Source organism: Daktulosphaira vitifoliae, unplaced genomic scaffold, assembly GCF_025091365.1.
Source record: "Daktulosphaira vitifoliae isolate Bord-2020 unplaced genomic scaffold, ASM2509136v1 Scaffold_2, whole genome shotgun sequence".
Lineage (NCBI taxonomy): Eukaryota > Metazoa > Arthropoda > Insecta > Hemiptera > Phylloxeridae > Daktulosphaira > Daktulosphaira vitifoliae.
The window spans coordinates 43,507,268-43,524,739 of NW_026099573.1; the positions used below are offsets into that span (position 1 = coordinate 43,507,268).

Below are 17,472 nucleotides of genomic sequence, written 5' to 3' on the forward strand. Positions count from 1 at the left end.
TTTAAAGTTTCAAATTTTTGAGTTAATATATAGGTATAATACACAAGGGATTACAAATACAGGTAGCTAATTGGTTTTTTATGATATTGCTATCACAGTCACGGATTGTTTATTATCAATTATGACTATCAATAGATATACTTTTTGTATTGTCAGTTAGTGTATTTATAAACTCACAACAATGTACCTTACTATCATTGATAATAACAATGCTGTGTACCTGCTAATATCGATGTCATAAAAAACCAATTAGCTACCTGTATTTGTAATCCCTTGTGTATTATACCTGTATATTAACTCAAAAATTTGAAACTTTAAATGTTTATATCTAATAAACGAATTAAGTTATATTAAAAATTCAAATGCCATTTACTATTAAATTAAAAACTCAAACATTTTATTAAATTAAAAATATGTGTTACCATTTAAAAAAACAAAGTTGACCCCCTTCCAAGGCATAAGGGATGAACTTAAAAAGTATTACATAGTTAAAAATTCAAGAATAATGTGTAACTAAAGATAATAATAAAAAAAAATGTTTAAATTATTATTATTATGCAAGTAATTGAGTGGGTTATGATAAAAAAATCACCCTGTATATATAACAAATTTTTATTGTGATTGACACGGCCTCGCGTCGTTTCATTATACACGATGCCCCACGACTCGTGCCACCTTTATCAGCCGTCGCCCTATTTTATGAGTATTTGACTGACCAACACCGCGCGTTATACGCCGCGGTGCAAAGTCCAGCAAGTGCCGCACGATGTCCCGCCGCTAATGATACCGTAGTCATGACAAAATAGATAGGTATGTCAGCAATAAACGAGTTTTGGACCGTTTAACGCATCCCGCCCTTCTCACCCATAGTAGTGGTTCGCCTCATTTCATTGGCCGTAGGTTTGCCCGCCAAAATACAATTCTTTAAATTAAATACTTGACAGCAACTTTAATATTTTGTATTGTTTTTTATGATATCTTTTACTATTATTGATTGATATCAATCTATTGTGATATTTATACTACAATATAAACAAATATGATCAATTTGCAAATTATTTGATATGAAATAATTATGACGGGTATATTGAATAAAATGAACACCGTTTATTTTAACTTGTTATACTTACATACTTCTACTTAAATTTATATTTTTTATGACGAAATTCCTATTTGTGAGTTTTTTTATTGTATTAGTGGTAGTAAAAAAAAATCATTGGTAAAAAATAAAAAAATAACCTTGAATCGATTTCCATAAGATTAGGCCAAATAACTAAAAAAACAATAAATTTTGATTCTGGTAAAAACAAGTAACTCTTAATTAACATTATCTTATTTTTTCAGAATCCTAAATAAATTACATTATTATTTCATCGTTATATTTATATTTAGCTGTTTATTATGAGCTTGTTTAATTTCATTTAGCTGTTGTTTGTTCATTGCATTTTACAAATGATAATTATGCAATTCATTCTAATAATAAGGATAGGAAAGTTTTAAAATGAAATGCTATTCCATAATATAATATTATTTAAATATCATTTATTTTTTAATCATTCATCAATGAAGTGCAATTTTTTATATTACAAAATTGACTTTTTAGAGAAAAATCATGTGTTCCTGTTGTTAAATGTACAGAAAAATAAAAAGTTAACCTTTTTCAAGACCTTGAAGTTAAACCTCTCGAAGAGAGTTTAAAGAGTGAAATAGAAAATAATATATTATTCCAAGAGTAATACACACATTTATAGTATATTTACAGTGCCGGATGTTAAACTCTAAGGGCACCGGTGCGAAAAAAAAATTTAGGGGCCTCTAATTTAAAAATGTTATGAAAAAAGTCACAAGTATAGAACTATGATAACTCTATAGTAACAAAATAATGGAGTACAAAGTATAATAAAATTAATAGTATATTATTATCTACAGAATAAAGAAAGCCTTCAATATAATAGTAAAAAGTAAAATGTTTATATGTTCTATTATAAGAAAAATTTTTTCCTTGACTTTTCATTGGCAAAATTGTTAATTATTATTTCAATATTTAGAGTTTTAGTTCTTTCCTTTTCTATACTTAAAATTGATATACTAGAAAGATCAATACTAAACAATCGAATATCGATCAAACATTTACAATTACCATTCACCATCATTGGGAATAAACTTTCAAAGTAAAATTCAATACACCATGGTACAAGTGGTGCATTTTACCGACGGTTTATCCGGCACTGTTTATTTATATTCTACTCAATTAATAGTATAATTATACTAAAAATTTTTATATTTTAAATAATTAGATTACAAAACAAGTGTGAGGATTATGAAAACAAATATTTAAAAATTTTGGATGAAAATAACGTTTTAAAAACAAATTATACTGCTGTAATAAATAAACTTAAATGTTACAATAATTTCATTAATTTGGAAGATCATTGTTTTGAAAATCACTGTAGTGATATTTTATCACAATTCTTTACACCAACTCAGATTCAACTTATTCTTCATAAAAAATATATTTCAGAAGTCTGCATGGTGACAATCTGTCAAAAGCTCCTAAAATTTTTATAACATTAACAAACAAATTAATGTTAAATAATGGAGAGTATAATATACCTAAAGAAGTGGTAGAATGTTTAGTTAGAACAAGAACTTATATAAGGCTAAATAATTTAAATAATCAGTTAATTTGTCAAAAATTAAAGAAACAAAAGTTTACTTAATAAATAAATGTATGTAATAAGTAAAATTAAATTACCAAGTAACATTAGGCCAGTTCGCTTTAGAGAACTGTGTTAACAAACCAACCTCTTGGCTTTATAAAAAAAAAAGTAACACTAATGTGAAGCAAATTATACAGAATGTTCAGTAAATAAGGAAACGAATTTCTATTGTACTCATTGTTTGTAACAATTTAACTGTTTCCTAACTTACTGAACACCCTGTATATCAATTAATTCAATTAAAACATTTCTAAATATTAAGTATATTATATACATAATTTTCCATTGTTCCTCTATACGTTACAAATTATTTTTGCACGATATTAGATATTAATGACATTAATATCTAATGTCATATACATTAGATAAATAGATACATTAGATATATTTATACATTGTATAAATGATAATATTATCACTATATTTATGGAAAATGACCATACAAATATTCGGCCAATGAAATGAGGAGAACCAGCTATAGATGGGATGAGGAGTGGGTTACGTATCACAAAGTTGCTGACATACCTATCTATTTTGTCATGACCGTAGTCTTCTTCTCGTTGTCAAAGTGACAACGTCAACAAACCGATCCGCACTCGCGCACCGTCGTCATCTACGCTGCTAACCTTTTGACGCCCGAGGATCATGACGGACGTCGTGTCGTCGACGCCAGCGAAAGTGCCGCGATATTATGCGATGATCTTATATTCCTACCGCCACCGCTAATATTAATATATATATATTCATATATTAATATTCATTTATATATTCCTACAGCCGACGCCGCTGCCGCCATATATGCCTCGTGTATAATGTTCCCCCCGCCCACAAAACACGGCTATACCTCATGCATGATACGTTTACGTACTTAAGTCCCTTTAAATATATATATATTCTAATTACTATTAAAACTTATATATTAATACACTTTATTCTCATTAAGAGATATGTAGTGTATTCATTCCGATTACGGAGGATGATTCTCGTATTGTTATTTTTCGTCACTACCTCCACGTTACGCGCCTGCTGCTTTCNATTACTGTCAGATATCATTATACTTGATCCAACTATACCACGTCATCACTGTGCTGCGACCCCCTGTGCTGGATTTTTCTTTAAATAATTGCATTTTCGTTCTTTTTTCAGCTTTAACTAAATAATATATTTATATTACATTGTATTAAATACGTATTAAATACGTATTTTGAACAATCGTTGTGCGCATTAATACAATAAATTAAAGCACAAATTTTTCGTATTTAAAAATAAAAATGCTAAGTAAATTTAAGTTTAGAACATAAAGTGTAAAAATTTGCCAATAACAATCTTTATTGTACTGTTTTCTTTTTGCTAATTTATTGGAGTAATTCAAAAAGAGATTTAATTTTAATATGACACAAATATTTAAATATCCCTAAAAAATAATACGCAATTTAAAAGTAATTTCTATACTGTTTAAAAATTATTTATTTGGATTTATTATATTTCATCATAAAATCACGTCATTAAAAGCACAAATAATTCTGGTAAATATTGAAAAAAAAAATTAAAATTTTGAAATATCATATTACACATAAAATATATTGATCAGAGCGATAAAAATATTAATAACTTAAACACTTGTTTAAAAGATCGCCTTACATATTGATATACAAGGAGATCATTTTAGAGAAAGATATTTCTTTCTTAGAAATAATGAAAACTTTTAATTTATTAAATGATAAAAAAATATTTAAAAGAAATTCTATAATATTATAAAGGAATATAATATTTTTTTATCCCTTTAGAGATAGTGAAATATTTAGTAATGTAATTTTTTCGGAAAAAAACTTCGTTCAACCATTACCCTCTGTAATGAAACAGTAGCTTTTATTCCTGCGTTTTCCAAAACCTTAATTCTATCATTCACAAAAATAAAAACTATCGTCGACCACAGGATACCGATGAATACATTGGGATTCGAATAATTTTCTTGAAAAAAGAGGTAAACACCTGGATGATAATAGAAACAAAACAAACTTGCCTAAATCAGGCACATTTAATGACCTCAGCAATGTCATAGATTCTTCGAAATTTGATAAAAATGAATTAATGTCTTCAATCTTTGCTACAAGTGAGCACAACATTTTCTCAACTAAACCATTTGCTAACTGACGTGGCCTATCTAACCGCTCTTCTAGCATCATCTAGGCTAATTCAAAATTGTCATCATAGTCGCTGATACCTTTAACCGCTTCTAAAGCGTCACCCGATGAACATCCCATTAAATAATACAATTTTTCATTATCGTTTATTTTTTATTTATTGCCAATTAAATTCATAAATGTATTTTTAAACGTTGGCCATTTGTGAAGATCACCTTGGAAGGATGGTTACGGAATTTTAGGAAAAAGATTACAGTCTTCAAAAATAATGGTTCCTTTTTGAACAACATTCCTATCAGTTGTTAGATTATTGTTAGTGCTTGACAATATAGAACGACCACCGTCATCCAATTTTTCTAGATTAGCAATTATAGAATAATATAGATCACGTATCGTCACCTCTAAGTCATCAGGAAAATCATCTATTTTATCATGCTCACCCAAAATGTCCAATAAAGAATTGCACTCAGTGGTAAACACCGTTCACTGACTACCGGCGTCTCTAGCAGCTACTATAAACTTTGATATCACTTGGCTATTAACTAATGCGGCTTCACAGAGTTCATAAATAGCTTGTAAATGCTTGACTGCACTATCGCGCTTCTTAATGTATTTTCGGTTCAGGCACTCTAACCGTTCACTTGTTGTTTCAGACATTGTAGTATAACATAATTATTTAACCAATTAACTTAATAACCACACCCCACGGTATCAATAAAAAAAATTATCTATTTAAAATCAATCAAATTTAATATTCTAAATATATCGGATTATCCTTTAAAGAATTAAACTAAAGAAATAATAATAACTAATGCAATGAAATGCTCTAAATAAGTTTTCTAAAAACTCTGTAAAGATAACAATCTACCTATCATAAATTATATTTAAATTATCTATCAAAATAAACAAATACATAATTTGAAAGGTTACAAATATAAAAAAAAAAAATCAAACTAATTGGCCACAACGGAAAATTGATAACATTCATGGCACATTAAAAAATACAAAAAGAAAGGGTCGCCAACCCACTGGGCGAGGCAATGTATTTTCGGACCACAGTAGGATTTTAAAGAGAAATTAAATTTTGTACATTAAAACAATTTTAAAATAAATAGGAGAGTATTAAAGATTAAAGTCAATGTCCGTTGAACCGTTGATAGTAGATGTACACCAAAACCTCGTGACAGTTGTCACATAACCATAATAATGAGGGATGACCTTATACAAGGCCGTTGCCCGTACCTTATAAACTAAGGGGAGTTAATTTTTAAAAGAAAAAATGATAAAAAAATACACAAATCCATTGAAGATGGAATACATAAAAAAAAATAAGATGATAGTTAAGATAAATTAAGGGGACTTTATTAAAAAAAAAAACAAAAAAAATTAAGTTACTACGAGGCAAAAAACCGAACGGTCAAAAAACCACGTCTACAAATTAATGGGGAACAGAGAGAAATTAAAAAAAAACAGATATTGATAAAAAAAAATACTATTTATACCTTTTTTTTTTCTACCGCAGGCATAATGTGGACCGCCCTGGAACTACCGCGAGGTATTGCTTCAGGGCGGCCCATGCCGTCTATAATTCACACCACCACGTTGTGAATCAGCCCGAAATTAATCAAGAGCTGATTCACAACGTGGTGTGGCCTCCCCCGTTAGCCGGATACCAAGATGAGGGATCCATTATAATCTATTACATTATTATTACACCTACACTTTTACAATTAGATAATACGATGAACGTCTTCAGGTACCAATCGGCTATTAATCACGTCATTACCGCTAAGCAAGACGGGTATACTTCCCAAGTAAGCGACTAGTTTTAAACAGTTAGACTTAGCTTGCAAGACGTTGAGACACCCCGGAATAAAATGCACTACATCACTACATTGTACTAATGATACATACGCATCACCCATAAAATATAATATAAAACCTATAAAAAAAATTACAAAATATATAGATATAACATGACATAACATGACAGGTGGTCTTGTCACACGCCTGCCATGTTGCGGAACCTAAATAAAAAAAATAAGGGCACCTAAAAAAATTTAATAAAATAAAAAAAATTCGCCACACGTGCTTATGGCACGGCACACTATAAAAAAAAACTTTGGCTCAAAACATTAAACAATAAACTATACATTACCAGCCCCGAAGGGCTAAAGAAACCGGAGGCAGGTTCAGCCGACGCCAATAAAAAAAAATATAAAAACGACGAAATATATATATATATATAAATTACAATGTTGCAGCGCACACAACAACAACAAAAAACTCACGCTACGGACGAAAATTAGCGTACCAGTTCCGACGATGGCTTATTTCCGACAAAATGTCCGGGGTTTGACCCAGCGGTCCGTTGGCGTAAACACGGCTAGCCTTTAGAGTAGGGGTCAAAAAAAAACTTAATACCCAGTGCCGGAAATTACTAAGAACAATTTAAATCATAAGGCGACAATGTATGTGGTGAGCAGTGCAAATGACGTTCAAGATGGGAAAGGAGCGGGATGAATGTACACACAAATGGCGTCCATGAACCGGTCTGAAGTAATACACAGCTGACTATCTCGCACGAGCACAAACAAATCTTAACACCTTATCATGATTATTTAACTGATAAACGCCGTCGCAGTACGCATTTGGCTCAACACAAATATAAATATATATATATATATATATATATAGATACTTTTTGTCACGTTACAAATTCAAGCTAAAAGAAATGAAACATGTATGCCGAGATCTAAACTGTAGGCAGCTAATAATGTCTTACTCCTTGAAATTTTGAATAGGCAACCAAAATGTCATTCATAAAATTAATTATATTAGGTGTCATATGTTCCACGGTGTGACAAAATATAAAAACAATATAAGTTAAAAAAAAAAAATTAAATATTATAGAATATTCTATAAATAAATTAATATATTTCTTCTATTTTGGACATACTACATTCCCCCTTGTTATTGTAAAAATATGTCCTCATATTTTTCGTTATTTCCATAAGAATTAATTTTTATTTAATAAAAGAAGTTTATTTTACTCAATATTTAAATAATGAATTCTTTAATTTTAATTTAATTAATATAAATTTATTTATTTCAAATGACATAAAATCTGTTATTGTGTCTTAATTTCTAGTATCCAATTTGGGTACTATATACTACATACTAATATGTAGATTTACTGTAAAATTTATTATAGACTGTTGTCTACAATATTCCAAATTTTTTTTTTCAATAATTTTTTTATCCACGTGAATAAGAAACCACGTTTTTTCACTGATTTCAAATCTGCAAATAGATTAATTTCCATCGCCTCTTTTATTGAGATTATTATTAATTTATAAAAACAAATATTTACATTTAAATTGATTTTTAATATGCTAAAAAAAATCCATGCAAAATATCAATTCATAATTTGCATGACAGTTTAAAATTTAAACATTTTTAATTTTTAACCTTTTTAACCTTTTTATTAGTTAAGCTTGCATGATGAAATTAATATCATTAAATTTTAAGAACTATTTAAAAATGATTTTGTTTAGAGTGATTTACGATCAAGAACTTATATAATTAAAATTAACAGTAAAATTATGAAAAAAATCTAAACTTTCGTTAAAATTACTTCATTTATTTTTTGTATTTATATTGTACTACAAAATCATTTCTATATAACTTTTAGTATTTAAATGAATACTATAATTGAAATGTTCAGAACTATGTTCCGTACAGTTATATATCTCATATTTTAACTAATTAGTAATAATATCAAAGATAATGGTGATAAAAAAATCTTATTGCAGATTTGATATTAACACAAAAAATTGAATAATAAAAGTATATTTTTGAATCTAATAAAAATTCCTTGTAGAACCCTTAATTCATAATGAAAAATAAATTATTTTCTAAAAAGTTTTGTATCAAGCCGTTCAATATTTATACAAGTTTGCCATAAAAATAATGACTACTTTATAATTTTTTATATGTTCTCCGTAAAAATAGAGCCGTATTACAGCTCTAATATATTAAATATCAATTTCATACTACATTTAATTGTTATATAAATATTTATTCATATCTTAAACTTATAAATCATTGAACTACTAATCAAGAATAATGAAGGAAATAGGATTTCATTTTGCTTTTGATATAATCCATCCATTTCTTAAAACTAAACATTATCTATAGATTTTTGAGGTTAAAAGTATTCTATTAGATACTTTTAGTGATTTGAACATCTTTAAGAAACTTCGCTTTGATTATCCAATTTTTTAATAAGGTTTAATATCATCAAAAAACTAAAATTTAATAAATTATACACATCAATCATGGTCAGTGTTGTTAAAATGTCTTTTATAAAATAATTCGTTCAATTCCTGTTTTTTTTTTTATTATTAAAGAAACTCGTTTGGTTCTTCATGGCATTCAAATAGAAAAAGTTCATTTCCTAATATTCAAAAAAAAAAATTTGTATAATTTGACTTAAATCAAGTTATTTTAGTTTTTTTTAAGAATATGTTAAGATATTTTAATTACAGGGGAATAGAGACAAAATGAGCATACAGAGTAAAATAATTGAATTATTTCAAATAAAAAAAAGTCTTTAAAAAGTTTTGTTTATTATTAATTAATACATTTTTTATGGGACGGTGTGGCCGAATCAGTAACGCAGCAGTGTTCGACGCGCACTGCTTCGGGTTCGAAACTCGGTTACGGGCGGCTTCATTAAACGAACGAGATATCAGTTCGGTAGTTAGAGTTAAGAAACCTCTTCCTTTGGGGCAGGCTGCTATAGTCCTTAATGGACTGATAAAGTGATAAAAAAAAAAATACATTTTTTATGACAAGTAATTAATTTTGCAATATATTTCAAGTTATCTATTCGGCAAATAAATTAACGAAAATTTTAACAAGTTTAAAAGATAAGTTATACTAATTTTTAGATTAGATGCAAAGTTAGTATTGGTTTTTAACACGCTTATATTAGTTTCACATGTATGTTGTGTGATGTTTGTAACTTTTCCGTTAAAAACCGTTTCATTTTAGCCTATATCAGGGCTTCCCTAACTGTGCGTCGCGACGCCCTGGGGCGTCGCGGCACTAACCCAAGGGCGTCGCGAGGCGAACCGCATTTGGTAGTTTGTATCGACGCGACCATCTCCAGTGAGCGCCGCGCGCAGTCTGTCGGTGTCGACGTTCGGCGCGCGGGGCTGGCCGTTGACATCCCCCGCCCGTTCCCCATTCCCCGTGCGTTCATGTCGTTCGTTCAGTCGAGGTTTTGTTTTGTTTAATTACGCACGCGGACGTTTGATATTGAGTACCTATCATTATGGATAATTATATTCAGAGAGATAGAAAACGAAATGAAAGCTCAGGAGAAAGCAGTAAAGAAACAACAGATAAACGAAAGAAATATAGAAAATATGACGACCAATATTTAGATTTTGGGTTTACATACATTACTAAAGGAAATGAAGAACTTCCTCAATGTGTTGTTTGTCATAAAGTGTTGGCAGCTGAAAGTATGCTTCCTAATAAACTAAAACGTCATTTGGAAACAACTCACAGTCATTTGCAAGGTAAGCCGAAAGACTTTTTTGTTAGAAAATTGCGAGACCTGAAACATCAGTCCACGGCTTTGCTTTCAAGAGCGTCAGTTCCTTCCAAAGCATTGCTCGCCTCCTACAAGGTAGCTCACCGTGTCGCCAAGTGTAAGAAACCTCACACGATTGCTGAGGAACTGATTTTACCTGCTGCGGTTGATATGGTGTCAGTGATGATTGGAGAATCGGCGGCTAAAGAAATAAAAAATATACCGCTTTCAAACAATACTATTAGCCGCCGTATTCATGACATGGCAGAAGATATTAATGAGCAAATTGTGGAAAAACTTTCATGTTCATTTGCCATTCAACTGGATGAGGCGACCGATAGTAATGACGATGCTCAATTGATATGTTACGTGCGGTACATACAAGAAATAAATGTATGTGAGGATTTGTTATTTTGCAGAAAAATATATGATAGTGGTAAGGCTATTGATCTATTTAAGATTTTGGATTCTTACATGGCCGAAAATAATATTAAATGGGAGAACTGTGTGGGTGTGTGTACGGATGGTGCTCGAGCGATGTCTGGACAGTATGGAGGACTACAAGCTCTCATCAAAACCAAGGCTCCAAATGTAAAATGGACACATTGCGTCATACACAGAGAGGCCTTGGCTGCAAAGAACATTTCACCTGAATTAAGTGCTGTGATGGACATAGTTATCAAAGTGGTGAACTACATTAAAACACGACCTGTGAAAGCAAGGTTTTTTCATAAGCTTTGTGAAGAATTGGGTGCCCAGCACACCTCTTTAATTTATTATTGCAACTCTCGCTGGTTGTCCAAAGGCAATGTACTCGCACGTGTGCACGAACTACGAAATGAGTTTTACACTTATCTACAGACCGAATCACACAATGATGCACAAAGTTTTATTAATACTGATTTTCTAATAAAATTGGCATATCTCTGCGACATTTTTCAAAAATTAAATGAGCTTAATAAGTCCTTGCAGGGAAACAATACTCACATACTGCAACTGGCAGATAAAATTACTGGATTTCGAAAGAAGTTGCTGTTATGGAAGAGAAAATTAGAAGAAGGTCAAGTAAATACTGACTGTTTCCCTGCTTTACAAGGCATTCTACATGAAAAATCGATAGAGACCCTCGATCCCTCCATAAAAATAATATTTACACAGCACTTGTCATCATTAAATGAACATTTTGCCAAATATTTTCCTGAAAATCTGGAGCAATATGACTGGGTTAGGAACCCTTTTCAGTCGACACCACCATCAACACTTTCCACAGCGGAGGAAGAACAACTGATTGAACTGTCCTGTGACTCCAGTCTTAAGCTCCAATACGACAAAGACAAACTGCTCGAATTCTGGAGCTCAGTTTCTCATGAATATCGTGCCATCAGCACTGCGGCATTGAAGGTTCTGCTACCCTTTGCGACATCGTACTTGTGCGAAACAGGCTTTTCTGCAGTTGCAGTAATTAAAAATAAGTACAGATCGAAAATTAATGTCGAGAAAGAAATGCGAGTAGCTATTTCCAATCTTGAGCCCCGTTTTGAAAAGCTATGCTCAGAAAAGCAAGCACATCCATCCCATTAGTTTCGGCTATGTTTTTATTTTGTTATTAATAAAAAAATATAAAATGTATTCGGAGTTTTTTCTGATAACTTGTTACTTGTCTAGAACTACAACTAGGCATGGTAGGCAGTTTTCATCACTGGGGGCGTCGCAAAAAAATGGCCCATCCCCAAGGGCGGCACAGCAAAAAAAAGTTTGGGAAGCCCTGGCCTATAGGTTTAAATCTTCACACAAGGTTGAAAATGAAAACGTCTGTTCAGTACCATGAATCGCGAGAAATTATTTACTATTTAATCTATCAATTTGGGCCATTTACACGGCTGAATTTAAAAATTGCTTTTCTTAATATTAATTTCAAATAAAAACATTTGATAAATATTATTCGTTTATAATTAACATGCCATTTAGTAATAATGGAACAGTGGAGTGGTAAACAACGCGTATTTGCGATTGAAATTATGTTACAAAAATAACGACAGTTATGTAGCTGTGCAGCGTTACTTTCATGTACATTTCAACCTTAAACCATTACTGTCAGATAAGACTCATGTAAATAGTGTTAATCATAATGTCGATCACCTAATAATATTGACTTTGTAGTGTACTGATAAGCAATTCAATAGCAATTTAGGGACCAATCGAGTGCTGTCATAGGTAGAGAAAGCCCAGGGTAAGGAAATGGTCATTAAATTTATTGGCACCATATGTGCTTGCAATCACCCAAAAGATACCTATATTTTTCGATGGGATATTTTGATTCAAAAAGTTATAATACCAATAAAACATTTTAACATTTAAATATTTTATTAAAAAATTCAAATTATATATAATTTGTTCGTTAAGAAAATCTGTGTAGGCCCGGGCCTACCAGGACTACCTACTGGCTATGCCACTGGCATGATTGTGTTTTTGTAACATTATATCAATAGGATATCATAAACGTTAAAATAATGTTACTTATTAACATGTATAAAATTATTTCATTGAAACATATTTTAAACATTGAATAAATGTGTTTTTATAATATTTCATACACATTGGCCTTTTGTTATTCAAATAATGTTACTAAATAATACAACTAAAAATTATTTCAACGAAACAATTATTTTTATTTATAAAATTTTTTTTTTAACTCGATTTTCGAAAAGATTCCGGAAGGTTTGAAAACATTTAAATTTTATCAGATTAAAGTTTTGTTAGTGTACTATAAAAAAAAAAAATTATACCGAATAATGTTCTACTATTAATATACAGTTAGGTATTTAATATACCTAACTGTATATTAAACTGTTATTATTCGTTATTCTGTCACATTTTGCGTAAATTATTTTAGAGTGTAGTGATTACAAAATACGCAAAGTGCATAATTACATTGATTGTATCACTAAGCATAGAATTTGAGAAAGTAGACATCATAATCAACCTACAAATTTCGGTTGTGATTAATATTTGTAACAATGTATTGGCATCAGGTGGCATAGAAACAGGTGACGGTGTAGAGATTCTTACGAAGAAAAATAAGTTACCTTGTAGTAATTTTTTTTTTTGTGTAAAATAGTTTTTGATCAAAATAAAGTAAATGAAATGTGTTGTATTAAGGTAGTATTGGCGTTTCTTGTTACAAAGTTGCGTTCAGGTCTGTATTGAAGATTTTTACGTGGAATATTAATATTAATGAGCAAAATAAAGTAATTTTTTTCCCATCACTATCAAATGACATTCGTCCTCAAGAATTATTGTCTCCCTTAACTATACCTAAATACGGTCACGTCATTTTGTATAATTACATATTTTATCACATACGTATACCTTTATAAAAAAAATATTTTGTTTTACCAATGGTAAATAAATTATAATAGATAACTGTCTTAAGTATATATATATATACAGAGTGATTTTTTTATCATAACTCACTCAATTACTTACAGAATAAATATATTTAAACATTTTTTTTTTTTGGTTATTTTTAGTTACACATTATTCTTGAATTATTAACTATGTAATACTTTTTAAGTTCATCCCTTATGCCTTGTAAGAGTGTCAATTTTATTTTTTTTAATGGAAACACATATTTTTAATTTAATAAAATGTTTGAGTTTTAAATTTAATAGTAAATGGCATTTGAACTTTTAATAAAACTATATTCTTTTATTAGATATAATCATTTAAAGTTTCAAATTTTTAAGTTAATGTACAAGGTACTACAAATACAGGTAGCTAATTGGTTTTTTATGACATCAATATTCGTAAGTACACAGCATCGTTATTATCAATGGTAGTAAGGCACATTGTTGTGAGTTCATAAATACACTAATTGACTATATAAAAAGTATATCTATTAATAGTCATATTTGATAATAAACAATCTGTGACTGTGATAGCGATGTCATAAAAACCATTTAGCTACCTGTATTTGTAATACCTTGTGTATTATACAAGTATATTAACTTAAAAACTTCAGGTTATTCCCATTAAATCCCTCCGGGTGATGACTCGAGTAACTCAATACTCATCGTTTGGGTATTTTTAGTAGCAATTGTAGACTTGTGCTTAATATTGCAATTTGTTATTCGTTAAATTTTTTTCTTTGTTTATTTAATTTTATTTACATGACAATTCATACGTATGTGTAAGTGAGAAATATACTGTAACTAAAACCTAGTTGGTTTATTTCTCAACACGTTTAATTCAGAAGCGTATCTAACATGTAATCAAAGGAACTCAATTTTTTTAAATAATCAAAATTGAGGGAACGTTTTAGTAATCGCAAATATATTTGTAGCTAATTTTAATTTTTTTATAAACGTAATTTGAAAGCACCGGTTCAAGGATCTAATTTTAGATTATGCTTAGTATTTTTATGTTATTTTTAACATGCTTATATTAGTTTCACATGTATGTCTGTTGTTTGTTTTGTGTAATTCTCCACGCGCCTAGGTATAATTAGGTATAAAAAATTGTCAAATTAAATATAATAAAATGGAATATAATACACATATTATTATTTTAAAGGTTGCAATCGAAAATAGAAATGTAAACAATACTAATAATAGCGATTAAACTATTATAGCAACCGATAACGACAAGCAGTTAATTCTAATAATAAATTACCTTATACAGTAATATACTAATATTTTTCTGTATGAACGACTCTGCCTGTCGTTCAAATCCCATACATAATATTGCAGTTAAACCGTACCCGCCCGTACTCGACTGGGCACCACGTTTATAATATACGTTGCTGCATATTGCTCGGACGACGCTGCCTGTCGTCCAAACACTGCTCATGTGCGCATGCGTACCCACATTTATTGTAGGAAATAACTTTAATGTTCGCACACGACAAATGTATTATAACTATTTTACTACTTAAAAGTTTGTATTTTTAATATAAAGGTAGAATTAAGAATATTCATTTAATTTTCTTCTTTCAATTAATTTTAGTAGGGGGTGCGATCGTCCTGTCGTCCAAACCACGAGCCGCCACTAAAAATCAGTCTTATTCCAAGAAAATATTGAGTATCATTGAAGAGCACATCTTTTTATGATTAGATATCTTTACCATAAGTTTCTATACAATTTATCATTATATATCAACGTTTCGTATATGAAAACAAAAATTAAGTTTCGTACAATAGTGTTAACCAGGACATTCTCGAAAATCGAAAAAAGTCATTTAATCTTTTTAAACTGTACGAATTTTTTTTAACAACTTCATATATTAAAAAATTAACAATTAAAAACGATTACATTTTGCTTTGTAAGGGACTGTGGCCCCAACCACTCATCTTACCCTGATGTTAACATTAGTATTTTAACAAATAAATTTGTACTGTAAACATTTTTCAGAGAAAATAAGTATATGAGTAAAATAGAAATGATAGTATTAAAAAAATATGTGTTTGTAGAATATTTTAAATGTGCCAAATAGTTTTACAGTAAATTTAAGCTATTTTTGAATAAGACTTTTCATTTATAAAAAATTAATAGTTGTAATTAAAACTGTCCCACTATATTTTTCAAATTAAAAGTATTTCTTTTTATTATAAATAATTGTACTAATAAGTGTAATTACTTTCACGACTATAATTTTTTTTTCGAGGTGGAATGACGTATTATATTTTACTGACTTATTGCTAACCACAAATTGACAATGAAAAAAAATACGGATTTTTAATATGTAATTTTGTGAACTAAAGACTGAAATGGATAAAATTAATTATATTGACTTAAGTAGATGCCACAAGGGAGTTTATTCCCTCTTCCCTCTAAAACCAGTCTTAAAAAATAATAGACATAAAAAAGGTATTGATTATTAATATAATTTAAATTTCCATTCATAGATGAAATACTAGTAAAAAGTAGAATTTTTTCAATTGAACTTTTGAAAAAGTTCCGGAAATACTCCGAGCTTTAAGTGTATCTCAAATTAAAGCTTATGTAATTACTAATATTCAAAAAGAAAAAATGTTTGAAAGCCCCTTCCCTTGAAATAACTTTTTTGTATTTTTATTGATTCTTTTTGAGGTATAAATAAAATTCAAGTAAGTTTGATTTTTATATCATTAAGATTGTATAACTTTAATAAATATCAAGGACATAACCATTGCAGTGTTTCTTTGTGAAAAGGAATTTCTTGTTCATATTTGAATATTTTACTATATGGTATTTTTTTGTGTTTGTCATTTATTTTTCTCAGCTCTCACTTGATCATTTTTATTAAACAATAAGTCAAATGATCACAACTAGAGTTTAGTTAAAGATTTTACAGTCCTTGCTTTTGGAATAATTCACTAATTTTTTAAAGTTAAACACTCTCTACAAATTTGCATCGAAGCGTTTCTTATGATGGTGATTTTAATCACTGTCAAATGTCATCTATATTTGTACAAGCTATGCCACGCCCATACTGAGACGTGACCCCATTGTGCTACCGTTTTTTTTCAAACACCCTTATAACTTGTTTGCAATATCGTAATAAAATTGCTAATATATGGCGTATAGTTTTAATTTTAGCACTAATAAATAAATAAATTTATTTTTATTGCAATAACTAAAAAAAAATCACAAAAGAAAAAATTATTTTAAAATTTAAATATTACTCGAATTAATTTAGTTTGATTAACTATGTTTGAATAGAAATAAAATCAGAAATTTTTGAAGTGACTCCTTCTTTTAACAGGCCATGTGTTTTTGTTTGAGCAATTTGTCTTGTTGCGGGACTTTTTTATTTATTTTTTTTTGAAATCTGCTCTAAATTTCTAGCCACCTCAGTTTTTTTGCACACTTTGCACACTTGGTTAGCGCGGCGTTGTATATATATATATATATATTAGGGTGGTCCTTAATGTATAGATGCGGAATTTTAGCTTCGATGCGAAGCTGAGAAGGTATTGATTTTACTATGATGTGTTTTTTTTTTTTTTTTTTTTTTTTTTTTTTC

At 29.5% G+C, this 17,472-nt stretch overlaps 1 protein-coding gene across 1 annotated transcript; it reads left to right on the forward strand.

Annotated features, from left to right (window-relative positions):
• The first annotated feature begins 10,205 nt into the window (after positions 1-10,205).
• Positions 10,206-12,050, forward strand: LOC126898303 (zinc finger BED domain-containing protein 5-like). Its single transcript, XM_050672244.1, has one exon. The coding sequence runs from the start codon at positions 10,206-10,208 to the stop codon at positions 12,048-12,050; it is 1,845 nt and encodes a 614-aa protein (XP_050528201.1).
• The last annotated feature ends 5,422 nt before the right edge of the window (positions 12,051-17,472 follow it).